At 41.3% G+C, this 23,873-nt stretch overlaps 1 protein-coding gene across 4 annotated transcripts in view; it reads left to right on the top strand.

The window, feature by feature from the left end:
• CNKSR2 (connector enhancer of kinase suppressor of Ras 2) overlaps positions 1-23,873 on the top strand; it is a gene marked incomplete at its 3' end in the record, with an annotated part of 223,906 nt that overhangs the window by 15,466 nt on the left and 184,567 nt on the right. For all 4 annotated transcript variants that reach the window (XM_082012335.1, XM_082012334.1, XM_082012333.1 and 1 more), the window contains exon 2: positions 23,182-23,345. In XM_082012335.1, coding sequence (XP_081868461.1) covers positions 23,182-23,345 — 164 coding nt within the window. The remainder of the gene's footprint in view (positions 1-23,181; positions 23,346-23,873) is intronic.

Genomic DNA, 23,873 nt, shown 5'->3' with positions numbered 1-23,873 from the left:
CAACACAGTATGCCTTTGCTAGCAACCCTTTTAAAAGCTCTCAGGCAGGAAAAATGGTTTGGTTGGTTTTTTTTAGTGAAGAGGTGGGATTGTCTGTACTTTTTCAGGCACTTGGTGTTGGTTGACGCCCTTCAGATTATTTGAAGCCTTGTGTGTTTTTCCAGTGGTCTCCTCATTGCAGCGCTTTGATTTCTTTCGTACGGATCTGAGTGTGCACAGGTGGGACTTGAGGACTGCCATGCTGCCTGTCACTCCTGATTTGAGGCCTGGAGGTCTGAGGAACTTCACCCAGCTGGGAAGCCAGACCGGCTGTTGAGATGGAGCCACCTTCTAAACAAATCATGCATACCCTGCTTTTCCTCCTATCTTTTTCTCGTGCCAAAAGCTGTGGGGTGGACTGAGGATGAACAACCCCATTATCTTTTGTCCCAGCTGTCAAGGAGCCCCTTGACAAATTCTTCAGTGGTCATGTTGGTGCAGATTCTGCAGCACACTGAAAAGGGAAGAAGTCATTGTTAGTGGCTTAAAATTTCACAAATGAGGTCTCTATTTGGTATATTGTTGCTGAGCCTGTTGACCAGACAAGTTGTGTTCTTTCTGCAAATACAGGAGTCTTAAAAATGAAGACAAACCACCACCACCTCCCCAAAAGGAAGGGATGGAGAGAGGCATGAGTAGGCACCTTTCTTTATCCCTAAGTGGAGAGTCATTCACCAAGGATGTTACAGCCTGAATGGCACGACAGAAAAGGTGAACCGAATTACGGCGTAGGTTATTTGGAGGGAGAGATCTGGTAACCAAGTGATAACTGCACACACTTCTGGCTGAGCAGCAGAAGCCGTCATGATTTGCCACCTTGTTCGCCATTATCCTGACCGAATGTAGGAGGGGAGAGAGCGTTCGTAATTCATAGCGAGGTGTTTTGGGAGAGGCTTGGTGCTGGAAACCAACTGGATGGGTGCCTCTTGTCTTAGGCTCTGTAAAATGTCGGCCATGTATAACCTACTTTGTCATACGTGAAAAGAGAGAAGCAATGTATGAATAGAAGGAGAAAGAAGAGTGCTGCAAGTTTTTTGTTTTATATAGATTATCTGATGAAATGATTGTGAGCAATAGGAAACCCTCCTGTGTAAAATTCCTGCCTGCTGTAAACTATAGGTCTGCTTTGATCTTGCACAGTGCCTATCACTGTTACAGTGATAAGCGAGGCACCACAAAACAAATCTGTGCTGATGAAAAAATAAACAAATACAGTACCAAAACCTATTTCAGAAGCTTCTTGAAGCTGTATGAGAAATATGAGAGCTTTGAAAAAATACTGATACATATCGTTGCTGTGGATATGGGCTGGATCTGCACCCCATGTGTTACAAGGAGGGCTTTGGTGTATATTGCTCAGTAAGTTATCAGTTATGAGTCAGGTTATAATAGGACTTTAAGGATTGTTAAAAGTGCCCTGCCCTACAGATAAGATTAATAGATTATTTGGTGAGTCTGTATAGTATGTTCATACGTTAAAACAAGCTCAAAATATCACTTGAGGTCCTGAAGCGTACTCATTATTAATAGTCATAGTAAATGGTGACATTCTTGTAACCTCTAGCTTTTATTTGCACCAGTATTTGTGATGGCTTTTAAGGGAATGTTTTCATAGGTGTTTGTGGACTTTCTCAAGGCAAATTTGAAATTGCATCATCTTCCAGTTTGAGACTAAGCCTTTTCTGTTACTGAGCTTGCACAAAAGAATTGATGATATTTTAATATCAAAACCGTTAGGAAGGGAAACGTAACACAGAAATTATAGAAAACCAAAGTAACTAGTGTAATGTGTCTTGAATAAACTACACACCATTGTTCTTGTTTTATTTTGTAATGGTAAAATTCTCTGACAAATGCTTATGGCATTTACCGTACGCCAAGGCGGGTCGCAGGGGGAAGCAAGCGGAGATGCCTTTATGCTTTTGGTGGAGGGACTAAAAGAAGGTCTTCCCTGGCTCTCGCTTTGGCAGTTACTGGCATGGGCGCTGGGCTCCCGATGCGCCAGCACCGTCACCCGGCGTGCAGCGGGGTCGCTGCCGGCGGCTCCGCAGCCGTGCCGGGGCAGCGCTGGCGCGGAGCGGGTGGTGGAGGCATCTCTGGCCCTGGCCCTGAGCCTGCCGGCAGCGATCATGGGCTTTTAACGTGCTCTCCGGGGCCGAAATGGCCCAGCCCGTGAGACAGGCCTGCATCCAAAGGAAGGGACGCGGTAAACTCTCACGCAGGTTAACAAAGAAACCTCTTTTGGATTAGTTATAATCTGTAGAAGGCAAGGGTGCGTGTGTGAGTTAATATTGTGGTTTTAATTAGGGTTAGGTTTCTGAAATTGGTGGTTGGCCTTGTACAAGAGTGTGGACTGTAGCCCCCTCGGGAGGTGGGCGTGAGCCGAGAGACCTGGGAAGTCCTCTGAGAAAGTCGTATGAAGAGAAATTCTGCGTGACCCGCGCTTGAGCTACCAGGTCTGCAGCCTTCTGATTCTGACTCCAGCAGAACAAAAAAGTCAAGTTTATTCATCACTCTACAGTGCGGCGAGAGCAGCTTTGTGACAATTGACCTTTTTTGTCATGTTTTGAACACTCATTTTAGCACTTCAGATTAGCTATTAAAGGACATGAAACGTTTAATCACCACATCTTTTCTCGTTAGCAGTAGTCACTAGTGCAAAGTGTTTTTAAAAAAAAATTGTAATTAAGTGGAAAAAATTGTACTTTAACAATTTTACTTGGCGTGCAGCAATTTCAAGTGTTGAAATTACTGGCCTAAGCAAACTCGATTTTCTTCTCCCTGAAATAATGTTTTTAAACTGTTGAAGTCTTAAAGTAGTAATAAAATAATTCTAAATGTCATGCAGAAGCCTGGAAGATCCTGTTTTACTGCCTCTAAATGTTTGGGCATTTTTAGTGTTTGGTGCAAAGGTGAATGCTTCTACTCACGATTGAAACTGATGATTTCTCATCTTCTAAAGGTCTGCTACTTAATGAAATATTTTAAGTGTGATACAACGTTGATTCTGTAACAGTGACACAGTCACTGAATTCATTGAATTGCTTTTTTCTTCCCTAGTACTAGTTAGCTATTTAAAAAGCTGTTTGGAATAGACTTTTGACTAACTTTGAGAAGGAGCTGTGTCGGTTATAAATGAGAGGAAATTTTAAAAGCCTCGGAAATCCTCAAAATACTGAAGTGCAGCCTGTTGTTATGTTTTCAGCCTGATATTCAAAAGGTTCCACACAACAGTGAAATACAACAGCTAGTTCCTTCAGGGGTCCTAATTGTAGGACCTTTTTCTTAAGTCGAGATCTATTCCTCTGCGCAAAATTGGCATTCGAGCAAAATAATTTTCATGTAACTGTTTGTATTCTAAAAGTACAGAATGTGTGACACATGAAAAGCAAACTCTCATTTTTAACAGCGGGGGGAACTCTGAAGGGAGTGCCGTGGAAAACAGCAGTGGAACTTTGCTCACCAGCCCCTGTCCTCCCCTCTGCCGTTCTCAACGGCCACGACCCGCCCCAAGCCGCAGTGGGAGAAGTCTTCACGACGAATTCGTGCTGTGAGGAGTCCCACCAGCTTCGCTGACGCCGAGTGCGCGGGCCGCTCCGGCCCCGCCGTGGGGCCCCGGCGGCGCGCGTCCCGTCCGGCGGGGAGGAGGCAGGCTGAAACGCTGAGCGAAAGCGAGAAGGCGGGGGCTGTGGCTTCTTGCAGCTTCTCCAACAGCCTTGCGAGAGGAGTGGGCCGTTGGCTGTCCGCCCGCCCGCGCCGGGACGCGCCGAGCAGAGGTCGGATGGGTCTTGGGTACGGAGAGGGTAGGCACAGCTAGGTGTTTCCCAGCTGGAGTGGCGGGGCCCAGCGTACCCACGCCGCAAGGCCTGGGCAGGGAGGAGTAGCGGTGGGTTTGTACGTGGGACTTAGCGGTGAGAGAGAGGTGACCTGTGTGGTTTGTTGGTGGCTGTTGTTCCTGCTTGCACTGTTGGGTTGGGGCCGGGCTGAGACACGCTTCTTTCTCCTCGCCTCAGCCACCTGTGGAGAAAGGCAGGGGACCGCAGGTGATGACCGCTGCAGTCAAAGGTCTTGGGAAGAACTGAGGTGCAGGAAGATAGACTTTTGCTATCTTCAAAATATGCATTCTGGAGGGTAAGGTTTTCTTTCAGAAGTTACTGTGAAAACCTGACCAAGAAAACCCGAGACCTTGTTATGTTTTTCCTGCATGCCAAGGGGGTAGATTTTCCTGTTGGCATTTAGAGGATGCTGAGTGGTGAGGATTGGTTTTGTAGAATAAAACCTACGTCCCTCTGGAGTTTAGCTTCTTTTGTACAGCGAGGAGGGGAAAAAACAACCTCTCAGAAGGCCTGGCTGAAGTGTAACCTTGGTGGTAAGCAGTGGGGAAGGTGAAATTGAAGACTAAGATGCAAACACAAAAGGGCAGTTGTTGCTAGAACTAAATATATTTTTGTGGCCTTGACAATGCAGAAGACACTTCTTTAAAAAAGGGAAGACTGTATATACTTCACAATTTCTAGAATCCTACAAATCTTGTAGCTTGACAAAGTGTCTTAAGGTCTCAGAAACCATAAGATGTTACAAGCACCTCACAAGGAGACGTCTGGGACCCAGCCTCTTGCGATCTCAGTGCAGGGTTTGAGCTGGAGAGCTGCTTCTTGTGGGCAGCATGTTAGGTTTTGAGGTTCTGCGCAGAGATTAACTTGAAATTTAATTACCGGCGACTGCATGTTCAAAACACTTGTTGATTTGTTGATTTTTTTTTTTTTTTTCTAGTACATAGCATGGGAAGTTCTTGAAGCCCAAATTCAGCAAAAATGAGAATTGAGTTATTCTAACAATATTAAAGCACTTCTGGATAAAAACAAAAAATTAAGGAAGAAGTCAGTAGGTCTTATGGTTGTAGAAAACTGTATTAGAATTCATTTTGGAACACGTTCTATATATTACCCTGTCTAATACTGTGTTTTTAACAGGAAAGCTTTTTTTTTTTTTTTTTTTTTTTTAACTATCTCCAAATGCTGATGCTTTGGAGATGTTAACAGTATGCTAAGGTAATGACATTAATTTCTGAGAGAGACTGTAAAGGGCACACTTAGGTTTGATGTTAATACCTTCCATAATATCAATTAAATTATTTATTCTCTGCCTGCTAACAGCTGAAGGGACATGAGTAACTCCACAACTTTGCACCAGAACAAAAGCTTCATCATCTAACAAGATGTGCAAGCTCACGCTTACGTAAAGCACTAGCGTGTTCTACTCTGCTTTTGGTAGGAGTATTCACATGCTTGAAGTTAAAATCGTGGATGATCTCAGACATGAGGCCTGTATGTGAGAATTACAACGTAGCTGAGGTACATACACCTCGGAAACCTTACCCTGGGGATTTTCTGACTCTGACTTGTTTATTTCTGCAGCGTTAATATTGCATTTGTGCTAGTGTCTAGCATTCGATTTGTGTGTAGTTAGTCCTTAGTTATTTTATTGAGGATGGTATGTTTTTGGGTTGCTAATAGCTGTGAAAATAATGTAATAACGAATAGTCCTGCAAAAGTACTTCTGTACTGACACTGTTCCTCTGTTTTGTCTGTGATGAAAGGTTTACTTTCTGGGAAGCTAGAAAAAGTAGTTGTTTTTTATGTTTCTGACCCTCAGAAACCTCGTCTAGTTCTCATCCAAGGCATTTTTAAAATATTACTTTCTCATTGCTTTTGTTTAATTGCTTTTAGTTGTTTTAAAACATTTGGGCATTCACAGGGCGTTTTTTTCCTCAAGATGGGAATAGGCCGCCTTGAGATGATTTAGAAAGTACTGACCTAGATAAAACTGTAACGTGCTAATTTACTTACTAAAATTCTTTCAAAACTCAAAAATATTAGGATCTACAGATTTAAGTTGGAATATGCAAGGCTATAATCCTCTGCATCCAAGTTAGCCATTAGCCTTCCTCATCCGATGTGCAGAAAGGAGGGGAGAGACATTTTGGGATGGAGTTCAATAGCATCAGGCCAAACATTGAAAGATTGTTTGCACAGCTGTGTCTAAGCAGTGACCAAACTGTTAAACAGCCTAGCAGGGGGAAAATGAATAGAAACTCCTGTTGGCCAGAGCACTGACTTTCCTGGACAGTGCTCAGGACTTTATGAAGTCATTGCACATGCTGGGTCAAGGCTTTTACCCATATTTTCCTCTTGCACTTGGGAATAATTCATGCTTTGCTTTTTCATAATAATATAATTGGTTTAAATCATCTGAACAAAATCCTGTATTGATGAATGATGCACAGCAGTGTACTTACCTGTAACTTCAATTAGGGAATCTTTCCCTGCCAGTGAACTGATTGACTGATGTGAGTGGAGACAGTGCCTGTATATCTGTCTTGCTTCCTTGCAAATTGTAGATTATGAAACTGGACTACTGAGGGATAATTTCATCAGTGGCATCAGAATAGCATTAAGCTCCATTAAACATTGGGTCACCATCAATGTCAGATGAGTATTAAGTTATGGCTTGCAAGTTAGCAATACTCATCCAAAAAACAGTACTTAGGTTCTTGGCAAGCGTATAACAGTTTATTATGGAACAGATGCTTCAGAGCTTAACATATGACTGAAGTGTCAAGTTGTGTCAGAGGAGATGCGCCCAACACTAATGTGGTGCTCAGACTTTGAGAGACACATGTTAGTGAATCGCTCCCTAGCTGAATGATGTGGGCTGAAAGTGTAGTAGGAACTCCTGTTGAACGCTTGGAAGTCAAAGCACTACTCTTGTCTGCCAAAGATTGGCTTATAGTGTGAATCATAGAATCACAGAATAGTTCAGGCTGGGAGGGACCTTTAAAGGCCATCTAGCCCAACCCCCCTGCAACAAGCAGGGACATCTTCAACCAGATCAGGTTGCTCAGAGCCCTGTCCAACCTGACCTTGAAAGTTTCCAGGGATGGGGCATCTACCACCTCTCTGGGCAACCTGTGCCAGGGTTTCACCATCCTCATTGTGAAAAATTTCTTCCTTAGATCTAGTTGAAATCTGCCCTCTTTTAGTTTAAAACCATTACCCCTTGTCCTATTGCTACAGGCCCTGCTAAAAAGCCTGAATAGTTTATAATAAAATTCTCTCTGCAAATGGTGGAGATACAGTTCTCCTGATCAGGAGGGAGGATCCCTACAGGCTGCTCAGAGTTTGAATTTTCTTTGTAGAAGAAACGTAATTTTCTTTCTGGTTCTGGCGCACCGTAATATGGCCAGCCTGATATTTGGAGGATGACTTTGATACCTCTATTGCTAGTCACAGATTTTCCAAGCAACAGCAGTAAGGTGAAACATGGAACACTCTTTCTGGGTGGCTTCGCTGATGTTAGCAGCAGCCAAGTCATTGAGGCTCGTGTCAGTCTGCTATACGGCTCCTGCCACTTAGGAAAGCTGCGTGCTGCAGGAGATGCTGACCTTGGAGCTATGGAGCTGTGCAAGGAGAGAGAGGAGGATGAAAAATGCATGCTAGAATAAAAAGGTTTTCCCATTCTTGTTTAGGTGCAAAGAGAATAAGGAGGAGATATAGAAGAAAGGGAGTGAGTTGGGTTGGTAGAGTAATGGATGTGCTAAGGAAAATTTTTGCTGGTAGTGGTGCTGGGGAAGGAATAAATGAGAGTGACATTGATATAAGTAAAGCTTACCTGGTCTTTATGCAGCCTCTAGTTTGGTGGTAAGATGGGTTCTGCAGGTGGGAATCCTAACAAGATTTCCCTGCCCATCTGCTGAAGATGGTGTTTAGGATTCTCGCCAAAATCTTGCCCATGGTTAAGCTTTTCTTATCTGATCGTAACCACAAGTTGGCCACGTAGTCTTACGGGCATGATATCATGGCAGGATATTTTAAGCCATGTTACAGGTTTTCATTTGTTAAGGATTGCATCAATGGTGCTCAGATGTTGCCAACTAAATTCTTGCTGCTGTGCAGAAACTGTAGTACAGTTTTGTGGCAGTGGGCTGCAGATGGGAATGCTGCAGCTTCAACTGAAGGAGCCTAGGACGACTGGGCAGAAGGCAGTGGTCTTCAGGGAGGAGTCCTGTCACCTGGCTGCAGGATAGGCTTTCTGAGATGATGGGGCAGTGCGTTGCAAAACCACTCCAGACAAAAGTCTCCAGAATCTCCTTCTGCCCATAATTTTCACCCTAAAATTTGGTGTTCATTTGCTTGTTAAAAAGTACTGTCCCAGAATTTGCATGTCCTATATTCTCATGCCGTTATTTTTCTTTTTAAAAATACACCAACAGCTTGTTAAAATTTTAATACTAAGCTATTAATATTAAAGCTTCAGAAATTTTTTCCATTTTGCACTTTTCTCTCTATTACAGTTGTGAAACCGGTCATTATGCAGAGAACCAGCTCCAAAGGGGGCTTCAGCAGAGCAGAAACTGTCATGAGAAGGGGAACTGCACCTTATGTTTATAGGCATTAGAATTGCCATTTCCTATCTATCAGTGCTTAACTTCATGCATACTTTATTATTAAAAGCCCTGTTATTTCTTACATAGTTCAAGTTAGCAAAGAAGCTCTAAAAGAACTGAAGAGTGTTAAGGTATTACTGTTTCTTAACAGGAGGCTGAAATAATACATAAGCACTAGGATGCATGTGACATAAAAGATCAGAATACATCTGATAAACACATGTTTAACAGACTGGTTGGCATTTGGACATGATAGTGGAAATGATGTGTTTGATACCTTAGAGCAGGTTCTTGGAAATAAAGGTATCCTCTGTCTTTCAAAAAACCCCATTCTTTAAGTCTCACTCAGGTTCAGAAAGTTTATTTTTAATGAGACCAAAGGAGTTTTTTGCAGGTAACAAGGACAGTCTTTTCCTTCAGTCTTTAGTGACAAGGAGGCATGCAAACTCAGCCAGAATTACTATGATCAAAATAGTAATTATTATTAATTCATTCAGGTTTTACAACTACTTGAAATGATGTCTAACCTTATGTTTCATGTACACTTTTAAGAATAAATGTGGAATAAGGAATCTCTCATGCATTAAGAAAATCGGTACATCTAACAAGTCCTGTTAAACTCTGCGGAGAGAACATTCAGATATTTTGTTGTACTTTTTGGTGTTTTTTTTTGTTTTTTTGTTAACTCTGCTTTTGATTAGGTCTGGATGAGGTGCTAACTGAAATGCTTAGTATTTGTATACTGATACACCCTCTCCATCACTTTTCAATGTAAAGTAAACAATGCTTAAATGGGCAGGAGATAGTGGAGCAAGACCAAGAAGTATATTACAGTTGGCTATATACAGCTAGCACAGAAAGTGTTAAACAGCATTTACCTCCTGGTGATGTCTGGTGGAAATGGGCAGGAATATAGATAATCAGGACACTTTATCCCACGCTGACTGATACAAGTATTTAGTTCTACCAGCCAGGGATATTGCAGAATAGAGGATGGAGATCACACAAAGGAAACCCAAGCTCAAAATTAATTCAGTGGTAAAACTTTATATGTACTTTGTTTTCCTTTTATCTGATAAACTATGGCAACAATATACTAGAGCTTTGTGGAACTGCAGCCTCAGTTAAATCTCAGCTCTGGCTTAGTTTGCTCTGCCTTCCATGTGGCTTGGGGCAAGGCTGTTTGTAAGTACGACTATACTTAATGAAGTACCTCATCCTGTCTTTGGGAAAGAGCTTCAGGGACAGGTGTCATACCATTGACTTAGTGCTATGCAGTTAATAGTTAAAAACAAATTGTTATTAATTTTGTGTGACACGTGCACACGTTTCTTTCCATGTGAACGCTAGTTTCTCTTTCCTGGGGATATAACATTGACAGGACTTGAAAGAGACTAATATGTCGCTATAGATTAATTCAGTCTTTGAAGGGTCTAATTCCTAGTTACTGCTTTTTGCTCATATGGATAAATTGTATGAGCAAGTGATTATGCAAAATGAGAAACTAGCTAAAATGTAACTTAGGTTGTCACTTCAACAGATTATTTTTTTTTAATTTTTATGTATTTACAACTTATGCAAAGCTGACATTATTTTAAAAAGTATACTGCCAAAGAAAATAAAAAACTAATTAATGTATTTTGTGATGATCCAGTTGGGTGGGTTGCACTCCCACTTTACAGGCTTATGGTTCATATTGTAGATTTTACATTATGGAATGTGTTCTCCTCTTTTAATGAGTGAGAGGAAGAATGGGGAAGAGCAGGCATGTAAAGTTGTCCTTGCATGTACTTTTCTGTAAGGCTCTCTACTTACTCTTCAAACTATAGTTTGAAGCAGATTGTCTTAGCCAAGAAGCTTAAACCTGAAGTGTTTTCAACTTCTTAACGTACACTGGATCTGTGCATATCAGAATGTAATAAAGCTGTACTTGTAGGACTGTTTGTAGTTATTTGAACATATTCTGTCCAATTATGGGTGATGTCATTAGGGTTCTCTCTTAATTCTGAAATCCCTCCTGAGAGAAGGCAGATAGACCCAGTGAACACTGGATGATTTTGCTGGTATTAGAAAGAAAATCAAATGTAGGGGAAGAAAGAGTAATTTGGAGCATGAATGGAAGGCATCGTATAAGCACTCTCAACCAAGCCTAGCATCTTGTCCACTGTTGCTCCAGAGAGGGTTTCAATGTAAATGTAGCAAAACTGAGTATTGCTCGTGTTGAAAAATGAATTGCATTGCTTTCAACCACGCTGCTGGGCCGCATGAAATCTGCATACCCTGTGTGGTGGCATCACCAAATAAATTGTGAAGCCTTATCTGAACCATTAACAGATTCCTCCAGTGGTGGGAGACAGTGTAAAGTACTGAGGTAAAGGAAAGTTTTAACAACTGTTGTATTATTTCTTTGGGGACACGATGTTCCAGCTTGCTCTGAAAGGATGCCTTCTGACATAATAAATTCTTGGCACCAAAGCTGGTTTTCGTGGTGAAGGACGATAATAAGCTCTGCCACAGTCTTTATTTGACTATTTTGCGTAATGGCATATATTAGCCCATGTGAGGGAGGGAGAAGAGGAGAGCCCTTCTTGTGATAACAACAGTGCGTTTAACGTGGCTGCTCCAGAGCATGCTGTAAAAATGCAAACATGGAAAGGCTTTTAAAAGAACAACCAGTACTTATTTACTTACTTGGTTAATGTCAGGGGTGTGCTTGGCTTACATAAACATCTTCTGACTGTCTTGCATATTATACTTGTTTTTTCTCTTTAATATATAATTAATTTATATTTTGCAGAGGGGTGGGATGGTTACTGAGACATTGTATGTGAAGTGATGTGAAGTGATATTAGAAGTATAGCTTTCCCTTTCTTCTTCAAGACACTCCTACACATATCAAAGTATTTGACCAGTGATTTTAAGTTACAGATGTTTCTTTGTCACGTAGAGGGGGGTGTACAGCTTTTCCTGCCCACAACTCTAAAACCACCTCAAATCTCACACTGTGCTGAATTGTGCGAACTTCTGCTAAAGAGAGCTTCAAGCCTGGGAATTGCATGGGCGTTGCGAGAAGGAAGAATGAACGGGAGGGAGTTCACTCAGAGTGTGAAGAAACTTTCCCTCCTGCCTGCCTGCTGTAGGCTTGGACATTTGATGGCTTTGCACTTCCTATAGTCATATGTGCTAGTGTGAAGCACAGCTGCAAACAATCATGGGAGACAATGAAAAGCTATGGAAAATTAAGACTTTCGTATCTTAAGTCCTGAGGGAGTGTTTCCGTCTTGCAGACCCTTCTAAACTGTTGAAGAAGCCAATACCACACCTATTTAGACAAAGCCTTCCATCCTTAGGGAATGTGGTAGTTGCATTTCGGTGCTTACAGTCATATTTGGGAATTTGGTAGTTCGTCATTCCTGTGCAGTGCAAAATTGTTTGGACGGCAGGTGCTGCGCATTAGTGCACTTGCGGTTGGAGCTGCACGGCCGAAGCCCAGGGCTGGGACGGATGGAGGGCTGGTTTGCTTCGGGTGAACTGCGCCCTCGCTAGCCCTTTCCAACTCTGGTGCTCCGTTGGTGGTGGTGTGCTTGAACCTGGTGGTACTCACTTCAGCCTGTTTTAATATCGTTGGTGCTCACCGCTGGCTCGGGAGACACGTTGGAGAGGTGATAAAGCCACACGCTGTTGTTAGATGGACAGCTGTTCCCCCACGTAAACCAGTGGTGTAGCCCTTTTGTCTGCAGGCACCAGAGTATTATATGTTTGGTGCTAAGCTGTGTTTTAATCTTGTGAAGTTGCTTTGTGCTAGTACAGAGATAAACCTTAAGAAACTCTAAAGTCAGAAGGACACTGCTGAGAAGAACTTTTTGTTGTGCTCATTCATAAATTGCATTATATTTTAGGGGGAACCAATTAGTAATAAAGTTACTCCTTATAGTCTGATGCATGGTAGCAAGTTCTTAGGAAACATCAAATCCCTACAGTGGTAGTGATGCAGGCAGGTGTTGGAATCATTTCAGAAGAGAAAAATGGTAGCATTTGAAATTTTAAAAAAAATATCCGACGAAACACAAATCAAATAGATGTTAGTTAGTGGTTTTTAGAACCCTAATTTTATAATGTTGATTGGAAGATGCCTATATGCTAAGATAGTTGTAATGTGTTCTAATTTATATGTGATAATTGGAGCAGAAATGTAGTACTTTGAGGAAGAAGTTAAACATTGATTGGACCCAAGAAGACTTCCCTTTCCTGACGTACTCTGTAAACTGGAGTTTAGAATTTAGTATTTATAGAATATGATATTTAAAGAGGTGAAAAATAGGAAGGAGAATGACTGTGAAGGTGTGAAAACTGCAATGTGAAACAGAGAAATAAAAGTAGCTGTTAAGGGAGCCAGCTTGAATTTCATGGAGAAAGAGAAGTTTATCATCTTTGGTTAGGGCCGCGTCTCCTTGTATATTACTTTCTACAGGCTAGAATCATGGTGCCCTGAATAGGACTGGACTGGCTGGATTCTTGTGTATCATAAAAATTTGTTATTACATGTAAAATGACAATGCCACTCTCTCCTGTTGCTTTTTGCAAAGCTTTGATGGTACATTCCATGTCTTCAAAGCTGCTTCAAAAATCATGAGAGCATAGATTTAAGTAGGAAAAAAATTGAGTCAATAATGGTGTTGTGGTTTAACCCCAGCCAGCAACTAAGGACCACGCAGCTGCTCGCCCACTCCCTCACAGTGGGATGAGGGAGAGAATCGGAAGAGTCAAAGTGAGGAAACTCATGGTTTGCGATAAAGACAGTTTAACAGGTAAAGCAAAAGCCGCGCACGCAAGCAAAGCAAACCAACGAATCCATTCACCACTCCCCATGGGCAGGCAGGTGTTCAGCCATCTCCAGGGAAGCAGGACTGCATCACGTGTAATGGTTTCTTGGGAAGACAAACACCATCACTCTGAACGTCCCTCCACCCCTTCCTTCTTCGACCCAGCATTGTATGCTGAGCATGATGTCATATCGTATAGAACATCCCTTTGGCCAGCCTGGGTCAGCTGTCCCAGCTGTGCCCCCTCCCAGCTTCCCATGCACCCCCAGCCTCCTCGCTGGCAGGCCAGCATGAAAAGCCGGACAAGTCCTTGGCTGCTCAGCAACAACTCAAAACATCAGCACGTTATCAACGTTATTTTTTCATCCCAAATCCAAAACATAGCCTCACAGTAGCTTCTGTGAAGAAAATTAACTCTAGCCCAGCTGAAAGCAGGACAAATGGCGTTTCCTCTTTGAAATTTTAGGGGACTACTTCATTCAGTGTTTATAGTCTTATAATCTTGATAATTCTTGTCCAGATTATTGGAGAACTACTGATTTTGGTAAAATATGATATTTCAACAAACACCAGCAGCCTCCGTTAGCCTGTCTCTGGTCTTTGTTCAGAATACAAGTAGCATTCTTTGCAGGTGGGATAAGAAATTAAAAAAAAAAAAAAAAGAAAAAGAAAAAATGTCATTACAGTTCAGGTATTTCCAGTTCATCTCTAGATGCCTCCCAAATTGTACTGAACTTCTAACCCTGAGCTTAAAATCTGCCATTTTATACATTGAATTGTGAGAGTGAATGCACACTTTCTCATACCATCCCCACTGTGGCTGCCCTATGCCCTGCAGTTGGGTGTAGTACTGTTTATCAGGAGTAAATGGATGCATTCCTTTGATTAACTTCGTTTGAGGGATTCCATATTTACTGATGCTGTGGGTTGTTTGGCTTCTCTCCCTTCCACTAGCAAAGAGATTTCCGCTGCCATTATCAGCCACACTAACTTTTCAGCAGACTTCAGCATTTCTCGTGTGCAAAGGCCACAGCTGTAGTTGAACAATGTGGTCATTGTAATCCAATAATAAGAGTCCTATATATAACAATAATTATAACCTCTTATATTGAGAACAATATTGATAATCAGGGATACTAATCCTTTAATTTCATAGAAATAGAGCTCAACACTGGTTGTTGCAGTGTTATCCATGTTGTAAGATTTCAAATACTTTGCAAAACTTGTATGTGCTTGTGTAAAGATTTGGCTTTGCTATACAGATGGGCATAACAGAAACAAAAAGCACTCAGAGAAATATGAATGATTACATTTATCAACAGCTAAACAGCACACTTTGGATATTATTCTTGTAATTAACAAGTCTAACTTGCCATAATAAGCCCTGATTATAAGTAGTCTAACAGCAAGGACTGATTTTATTGAAAATATGTCCTATTAGACACCGCATCCAGTTTGGTCTTGTGTATCTTTAAAATATGCTTGTAGTTAGTCTACAGGTACACTTTCTGTCTCTTTGTCTCCTTTTAAATTTTTTTTTTCCCCAAGAAAACCCTTTTAAAATTTGGTCAGTGTGAAATTTTTTGTAAAGTAGAGCTGTTGGTGAGCCATGTATGATCCACTCAGTCTTGATGTTTCTGCAATTTTCTGTTGAACAACTTTGCTATTTATTGCCAACATGGGCATATGATGACTATATCCATGTCTTGGTGTTCATGAGCATGAAGAGATCTGTAGGCATGGAAACAGCAGACACTTCAGAGTTAGATTCCTCGAACAGGATTTGATTTTTTTCATTACAGAATCCTTAGTGACTTGAGGCAGTACTTCTTTTACCTCAGACTTCTGTTTCAACCCACTGCTGTCACAAATATACTCTTTGACTCCCAAGTTCTCACCTGGCATAATGCCATGTCCTCGTTCACTGGTGGCTTTTCCTTTGACCGACCGCAGGCCCTTCTCCTGGCAAGGACCTTGAAAAAAAGAGAACAACGTGCAAGGTTAAAATAGACGTCTATTTCACTTTTTCATTTTGCTCATCTCTGCAGTAGCCCAGTGTAATACCTTTCCTTAATTTACCTCACTGCTTTACACAATACCTCTGGTCTAGTAGTCAGGGTCTTGGCATTTATAATACCTTCAGGAGAGGCTGAGTTCAGATTACATCGCTGCTTCTCATGTTCACATCTTCTGTCTTTTGAGTTCTTCATTCTACAAACTTCACACGCTTTTCTGGACGTAGTAATATATATTCAATGGATATAAAGTGAGTGTTTTGATGCATCATGTTTCTCTTTCATTGTCTAAAAATGTAGTTTTTAGTTAGCAGTACCTCTCACATAATGTTTTGAATATGAACAGTTGAAGATTCCTGGAAAAAAATACATCTGCCCTAAACTGCACATGGAAAACATGTGATCTTACACTATATTCTATGAATACACGTTAAGTTTGAAGGAATAATTATTTGGATCTTCTTAGTAATTTTAAATTTTTTTTTTTTTTATGCTTTTGGAATTTTCTTTAATGCAGATAGGTATGGAGGGAGAGGGAGTGAGAGAGAGAGAATAATTCTCTGGAGTGACGGACAAATATGTTCTGTGGTTAGAGGGCTTTTGCCTGAAATTCCAGATAACCCGTGCACAAAGTGATTGTCCTGCTCTTTTGCAAGTACTGCTGTAATCCAGGCATTTGGCAATTCTTCCTTTCATTAATCCTGTACCCATTCATAAATCTGGGGCCTGCAATTAATATTTTTCTCCAGTTTTAAATATATTGTAATTTTTCCCCAATCTGCAATGAAAGCTGCTCCTGGTGTTCCTTTCGCTATCCTGCCTTCAGTGCTCTTCTGGGATGGGGCATTACTTTTTTGCAGCCACCCTGTCCGCAGTAGGCATTTGCCATCTACTGCACTTAAAACATTCTGTTCTTTGCTCCATTCTTTTGGCACTGATAACTGTGACATCTGTTTGTTACATATGAAGCCCAGGAGGTGCTGAAGACCTCGAAGCAGTGAGCATCCCTTATGTGAGCATGCCTTAAGTGGGCAGAGGAGAATTATCTTTGCCTCTCAGGTGGGAAAGTGGCTGGCTTGGCTTGCTCGTGGTTTCTGCGGTGACATGCAGACTGAGGGACATGGAGAGTTTCCAGATGCCCATCTCCCACGTACAGACTGGGGGGAAACCTGGTCTTTCCTAGCCTGCCCTCTTGTGCTCTGGTTCTTCTTAGGAGGAAGCGTGAGTGTGTACCCCAAATAGGAGCTGCTGTGATGGGGAGAATTGCCCACTCGGGGCTGCCTGCAGTGTCTGTGCCGTGGAGCAGCTCTCTGGTTGAGGTGGAAGAGAGGGAGAAGTTCTCTGATTGGTTGTCTTGCTCTTTGACATAAGCAAAGCTTGTATTTTTGTATATTTAAAGTGAATAGGCTAGTAGGCTACCAGCTCTGGATTAATAAAGCCTGAGTGCAAATGCATAAGTCATAGCACAATGTTACAACTTACCAGGAACTCACTTGAACATTCAAGTTTGAAACATACGTAGGCTGATGTGCAGTTTCAAAGGTGGTCAGTCCTTAAGAATAGTTGGCTTAAATTTAATGCATATTTAATGGTGAGCAGGGAGAAAACAACCGTGATTTTTTTCTGAACGTTTAATGTTTAGTGGCCCCTTCCATCATACTAGTTTAGGTAAAAATGTTGCAAATAATAGTTTACAATCTGAAAAGACATTAGACAGTGCTATAAATGCCCAGCTCATATTAAACTCTAGTTTAAATTTCCTTGTAATGACTTGTTAAATTCTGTGCTACAGTCCATTGCCTGAATTTTGATTTAAGGTGTAAAACTGATGGAGTTCAGGTAGGGCATACTCTTTCTGTTCAGATTGAAAGATTAATTTGTTTGCCTTGTATTTAAAGAAAAAGAAAAGCCCCAAACCTATAATTTGGGTTTTTTTAAAGAAAGCTGTGTGTCTTTCCCTCCCATGCGAAATTATTCCATGTATTGTTTGTATGTTACTGCTTTTCAGTAAATGCAGGGTTTACAGAACAAGGACTTGCCAAGTGAAGTTGTCAGTTTGCATCCTCATTCTGATTTACCAGGCGAGCATAAAAATATACTCCTTTGTCGAAGTTTCAGGTATGATCGTTAAACCTGTAATGTTCATCATCTTTCCCTTAACCCTAACCTGGAAAGGAGGCTAGTAAGGACACAAGCTCTGTTATTTTCAGTGTAGTTTTCCAATCTTAAGGAAAAACTGTTATGCCAACATTTTGGGGGAAGAATATTCTACCTAGTTGCCACTATTTTTAGAACTGTATCTTTTCATGTGTATCTGAGCAGCTGATTACAATTTTTAGTTCAGATCTAGCCATAGACAAAGTCTATTTTAATGCTTTTTAGTCTCTTAGAGGCGAGAGGAAAGATTGAACTGCTTGCAGAAGAGGAGCAGGCTGTAGGATCAGAACCTCAGGATGTATTTATTTCATAGAGAGGGTGATTTGAGTTTGAATTATCACAGATGTGCATAACCTGTTCTGACACTGAGTTACAGGGCAGTTTGGTTTGCTTGATTCAAATGATAACCTGTTACATGCATCAGACTAAGACAGTACCTCAAGAGAGATGATGAAATGTGCAGTTGTGTTATTAGTTAAGAGATTGCAAGCATGGAAGATTTCCCTGGAGGGTACCGCTGCATCTTGCAATCTTATTCCAGAAAATATTGAGTAAAAAAAATGAAATTACACATGTCTTGATCAGCTTCTACTGTATCGTTGTAATAAAAGGAATTCATTGCATAGAAATCTGCCTGATTTCGCATCTGTGTGCCATTAAAAATTGTTGATGATTTGATGAACTTTGACTTGGCCCACACAAGGTAGAGCTCAGATGATGGAGTAGGGGAAAAAAACCCAGCTTCAGTATGTTCTACTTGCAAGAGAAACTTTTCTAGAGAAGTTTTTTTTTTTTCTTTTTTTTATGTTAAAAGCACTGACTTATCTGAGCAGTTTCTTTTGGAGGAGCTTTCTTTACTTTTGCTATTGTTTTTTTATTTGTTTAATCCCACAGATGAGGTAGAGCTTGCTTTAAACTTAATGAAAAGAGTTTCTCGTTTTCTGTTAATGCATAGAATAGTCCATCTGTGTATGTAACACCTCAGGGGTATGCCAGCTGACAAAGATGTGCAGTGTATTAACATTTTAAATGCTCTTCTAGGTCCCCATCAAACTGGCCTGGTAATGAGTGTATAATGGGATCTGGACAGCACTGCCAGACTTGATGGTTGATAAGCCTAGGTGGAAAGCATGCGGGGCAGGGGACTGCTGCTTGAGTAGTTAGTGTGCATGGAAGTCTGTGTTATTTCTGGAGCACAAGACAAGAAATCTTTCAAGAAAAAAGAAAATGAAGTTACATTATATGGTGTTTCCTCTAAAGGAAGTGGAGTACCATCATACAGTTTTTTAAACTCTCTACTTATTTGAACGTCTGTGCCTTTACGTATAATCAAAAATCTTGCGATTATTTTGGGTGAGGAGCAGAGTTGTTGAATATGAGACTGTTACTTTTGTACGGACATCACAAAACCTGTTTGATATACTATGGGGCCTTATGTATCCGTAATATAATAACGAACCTGATTTTTGGACAGAGGCTATTATTCTTGAAATATCCAGGACTGCTAGGTGCTTGGCAACCTTAATCACACACATGGCGAGGAACAGGGAATAGTACATCAAACTGAGTTATCTGCTGGGGTTCCTGTGGTACATGGGTTGCGTGACATCCTCTGGTAAGAGGGCATCTGGGGGTAGAAGCAGAGCAGACCTTGACAGCTAGACAAATTTCTGACTACATTGAGGTTGGGTGGATGCTGGACTTGCAGGAATATTGTGGAAAGCAGAGTGCTCTTAAGAAAGCTGTGCTTTCCCTGTTCGCTGCCAGGCTGTTTCCATGGACCCCAGGCACCTGCTGATTTTTGGTACATCCTGTCCTGTCCCAAGTTAAATGGCATTATCAGCCAGGAACGCCCGTTCCCTGCAGCCCCGCTGCTGTTGACCTGAACGCAGCAGCAGCTGGCTGGCTGCTGGCAAACAAGGCTTTCTCCTGTGGCTCTGGGGACAAAAGATGTGGGTGAGGAATGCTGGCAGCCTTTTTGTATTCTTATTCTTATTTCCTATCTGTGCACAGTTTTGTTTACAAAAGGAATTGCTACTCTTTAACTGAGAAATAGAATGACAGAAATATTACTTTAAAAGGATGTTCTGTTTAGGGAATGAGGGGAAGTAATTCTGGCAAGCTATTCTGAAAATGTCACTTAATCTACAGTTAAGTTATTTTGTTCTTTCCTGGCTGTAGCTTTTAAGAAATTGATGAGTCAAGCAATTGTCAGTAATACTTTTGTCTTAAATTTTTTTCTTACCCTATGTGAACTATGTGCAACCGTCTAGATTACATCTGAATGACAAAAATACATAGGTAGCAGGAGGAGGAAGAGTAATGGCTTTATTTAGAATTAACTGTCAGTAAGTGTTTATTAAGTGCATCTGTCATGTCTTATTCTGGATTTGTTTTGCTAGTCTCTTAGCTGAGAATTCATTTTTTTTTGATACCTGATGACGCTGGTATCATTATTCTCATTCTTATTCTGAATTCTTTCAATAAGAATTCTGCTTATTCTCATTCAGCAGTCTACGTAAGCAGTGTGGGACTTAAGTTCAGGAATATCAGAAGTACTTACTGCTTTCTTTTTTAGTCATTTAGCAAAAGGACATCTATGGCCTATTTTTAATAGTTTTATGTATTGTCAGGAACATTTAATTTCTTTCAAAAAAAAAAACCATTATACATGGGACTGTGCTTGTAAAACAGTTCATGCAATTAATATGTTAGATGGAAGACTTGGGCTAAGAAGGGCTTTGGGAGAAAATATGTACAAATATGCATAAATCAAGAAGGTTTATGACAGATAATTCAAGATAATGGTATCTTGTGTGTGTATCTGTTTGAACAAGTAAAGTGGACTCAAGAAGATTTGAGAAAAGTTATTGCCTTTTGCAACCTAAATTTAAATGTCTAAATGAGTTCTTAAAGCACTGGGACTTGGTAAATGGCCTTACTTTTAGGTGTCACCAGGGAAGAATACCTCATTTTTATTGCTGCTTGCCTGTTTCCTAATAATGACGGGCATTACCTAGCATGTAAGAGAGACATGGCAGCATTTGGATGAACCGAGGGCTCCCATTGAAATTCCTTGGGAATATGCAGGATTCATGGTGTTTGACATGTTCTGAAGCAACGGTGTCTAAGATAGAAGTTAAGAGCTTCCCCTTGTACATCACTCTGACTATGCATGTATTGTGTTGTTTTACAGTGAAACATTACTTTTGATTAACATGCAGTTCTAAGGCCAAAGGCAAAGTATTCATTATTGAAATACAAAGGGAAAAAATATCAAAAATACAATGGGGCACTCCACAAAGCAGCAGGCTGTGTTGTTTTGCCCTTAGTGAGTGTTCCTGTTGTCTTTTCCATGCATATACCTGTCAACCAAGTAATTTTATGCATCAGTCCTGGTGGTTCTGATAATTCATTTTCCCCTACTGTAGGGGAATGGAACTTAGGAGAATAAAAGCTTTAGTAGATCATCACTCGTACTGAAAGTTTAACCATTTGTATTTTCTTTGTTGAAGAATTGGGGAACAATTTTTAGCTCCTCACAAGCTGGTCAAGCACCTCTGAGAACCAGGCTGTGTGGCAAGATGTGATACATGATCAGCCATGGATCACCGTTTTTGTTCTCTGTTAATATGTTGCAATAGAGTATATGACTGATTTGAGGCAACTATTTGATTAGAAAGGGAAATGAATGGGAGGCATAGCTCCAAATGCTTGATTAATCTAGGCCTTTAAGTGGCTTTCTTTTGGAGGCAGGAAATCAGGCAGCAGGCTCTGGAAGGACATGGTTGGAGCCTGCTGGAATTGGGGACCTGTGCCAGTGTCTTGGGCCTGGAGTATTTGACTTACAAGGTGTTTGCATGTGGTTTAGTTTTGGTGTGTGAATTCTAGAAGTTAAAGCCATATGAAGATTGTGCTGGTGTGTTGTAGCAGGGAGAGAGTGTGGGGGACATTTGCCCAAGGGCAGAGCCAGGAACGGCACTGGGGCATCCCTGCCTGCAGCACCGACATGTTTCTCCTGTGAGTCTCTTTGGAGGTGTGGCTACACCCTAAAAGGGGTGAATGAGAACCAAAAATGCAACAAAACCAGTTTCAGAGCAGCTTTATGCTGTAAGCTAGGGCTTTTATGAGACAGCTGGGGCACAGCAGTCAGATCGATCTCTTCTCTTCCATGTATCTTCAGGTTTTTCAGACATTTTCATTAGCAGGTAAAAATGTTCTCATGTCCTTGCAACCTAATGAGCAGATGTCTTTTCAACACTAGGGATTGTTTGAGACACCGCCTTTCTGATGGTTATCTCTCAAGAAGCAGCTAAATTAACGTGTTCAGGTTTTTGTCAAATCCTGCTACTTGGTAGCAGTCATGTTGATCCATCGGAAGGCATTCAGACACAAATTTTAGATGGACCACCAAATACCCAAGAGTCATCCTTATCCCCTTGGCACAGGGATGCACACACTTGCAGAGCTTCCCTCTGCTGGTCTGGCCCTCTTAGGCAATGATTCACGGGGAAGAGATGTATGATGGATTATCTCACATTCTGCAGTGCTCTTTTCTCCAGGCGCAAATGTGTCATCAGCTACATGTCATTAGGCTGATAATGAAAATGAATAGCTAGAATAGGGGTGGCCCCCAAAGCAGGACCTGGTGCTGTATAAACCTGCACTCATCCACGTCCTGAGCAAATGTATTGCATGCACTTCTAGGATATTTTTTGGCACAACGGCCTGTTTCTTTTCCCCTATTACTCTGTTCTGGGGAGCACACCCAGGTCTTGATTTTAGTGGCTTTTCATGCTCAGTGAGCATTTGTGTGCCGTGACTCCATACAGTTTCTGAACTGAGGTACATTGAGCTGGATCTGTTGCTGCAGCTGGGGCCCAGTTTACACACTCACAGTGCTGCTGCCTTTCTTGTTCGCTAGAGTTCTTTGCAGCTTGTGTTAGGGCTGGCATAATCTGTGAGCTTTCAGGTGGCTCATCAGCTTATGAGCAGTCATGGAGTAGGAGAGATGCTATGATGTGGCACTGCCGTTTTTTGTGTCACTGCATGGGGCTCTGTAGTCAAGTGTCCCATGAAGAGATGGGTTCCTTGCCGAGGGCATTTCCAGAAACTCCTCCTTGTCATGCGAGCTACCATGGCAGAGGCACACTGGGAGTGAGGTTAAGAGGCACTGATAGCTAGTCCCTCCTGAATGTATGGCATTAAGCATATTCACGCTCTCATTATTCCCTTAGAATTTTTCTCTGACACAAATTCTTTCCCTTGTTTCCAGTCCCTTACAGTGCTGTAATAATTAACAGCATCTGTTGATATACTGCACGCAGAGAAGGATGCAAGTCTTCCTCCCTTCCATTGTTCCTTCTTCTCCTATCCCCTCCCAGATGTAATGGAGGCATTGCTAACATACCTGTCATTACAAGCTGCCAGGTAGGCATTCATAACGCAGTATACTACAAGAATTCAGGGCTCTGAGCAATTGGTTTTGTCTACAGGTGGAAAAGCCATGGCTGCCATAACTCTCCAAATCTTAAGATTTCTGGGTAGCATTAAATTTTTTGTAATGTTGAAATACTTCCCTTAAAGATAGGGAAAGTATCCTGCAATGGCTTGATTTTTGGTTCCAACCCATTTTTACTTCCTATGGCAGTACAAAATGTTTCTAACTCTTGTCTTCCCTTCTTCCATCCTGTTTCTGCAGGTCTTGATGATTGCCTGCAGCAATATATAAAGAACTTTGAAAGAGAGAAGATTAGTGGAGACCAGCTACTACGCATTACTCATCAAGAACTGGAAGATCTTGGAGTCACACGAATTGGCCATCAGGAGCTTATCTTGGAAGCAGTAGACTTGCTCTGTGCACTGGTAAACTTCTTGGGGCAAAATGGGGCGGGGATTGAACAGTGTTTGCATATTCACAGTTTGTGTATTTGAATTGCTAGTCCTGAAGACTAAGTAGTTCAAGAAACTCCTGGCATGTAGTGTATGAACAAGTAGCGTTTAAAACTAGAGGCAAGATAAAGAGCAGTATCTATTGATAGGATGGTGCTTGTTAAATAAATTGGTATCAGAGATTTAAGGGTTGCACAGCTGTGAAAGGTTTATCTGAAATCACGAAAGAACTAGACTGGGTTTGATTTGGAATGTAGAAGAGTTATATATGTGAATGCAATAATTGAGTGCCAGTTGCCCTTTAGAAACAAAGTGTCCTGATATTAACCATGTCATTTTTCACTGATCCTTTCATGCAAATCATGTTTTAGATGATTATTCAAGCTTGCTGAAACATAGCTTCTTGCATTTCGCAGTAGAAAGGATTAAATACTGAAATAATAATTTTATGCGTAAATAATACATACATCTTTGACAGAGTATACAGAGGGATTTTGGTAA

Source organism: Phaethon aethereus (assembly GCF_964289735.1).
Source record: "Phaethon aethereus genome assembly, chromosome: 1".
NCBI lineage: Eukaryota > Metazoa > Chordata > Aves > Phaethontiformes > Phaethontidae > Phaethon > Phaethon aethereus.
This window is presented reverse-complemented; position numbering and strand designations above follow the sequence as displayed.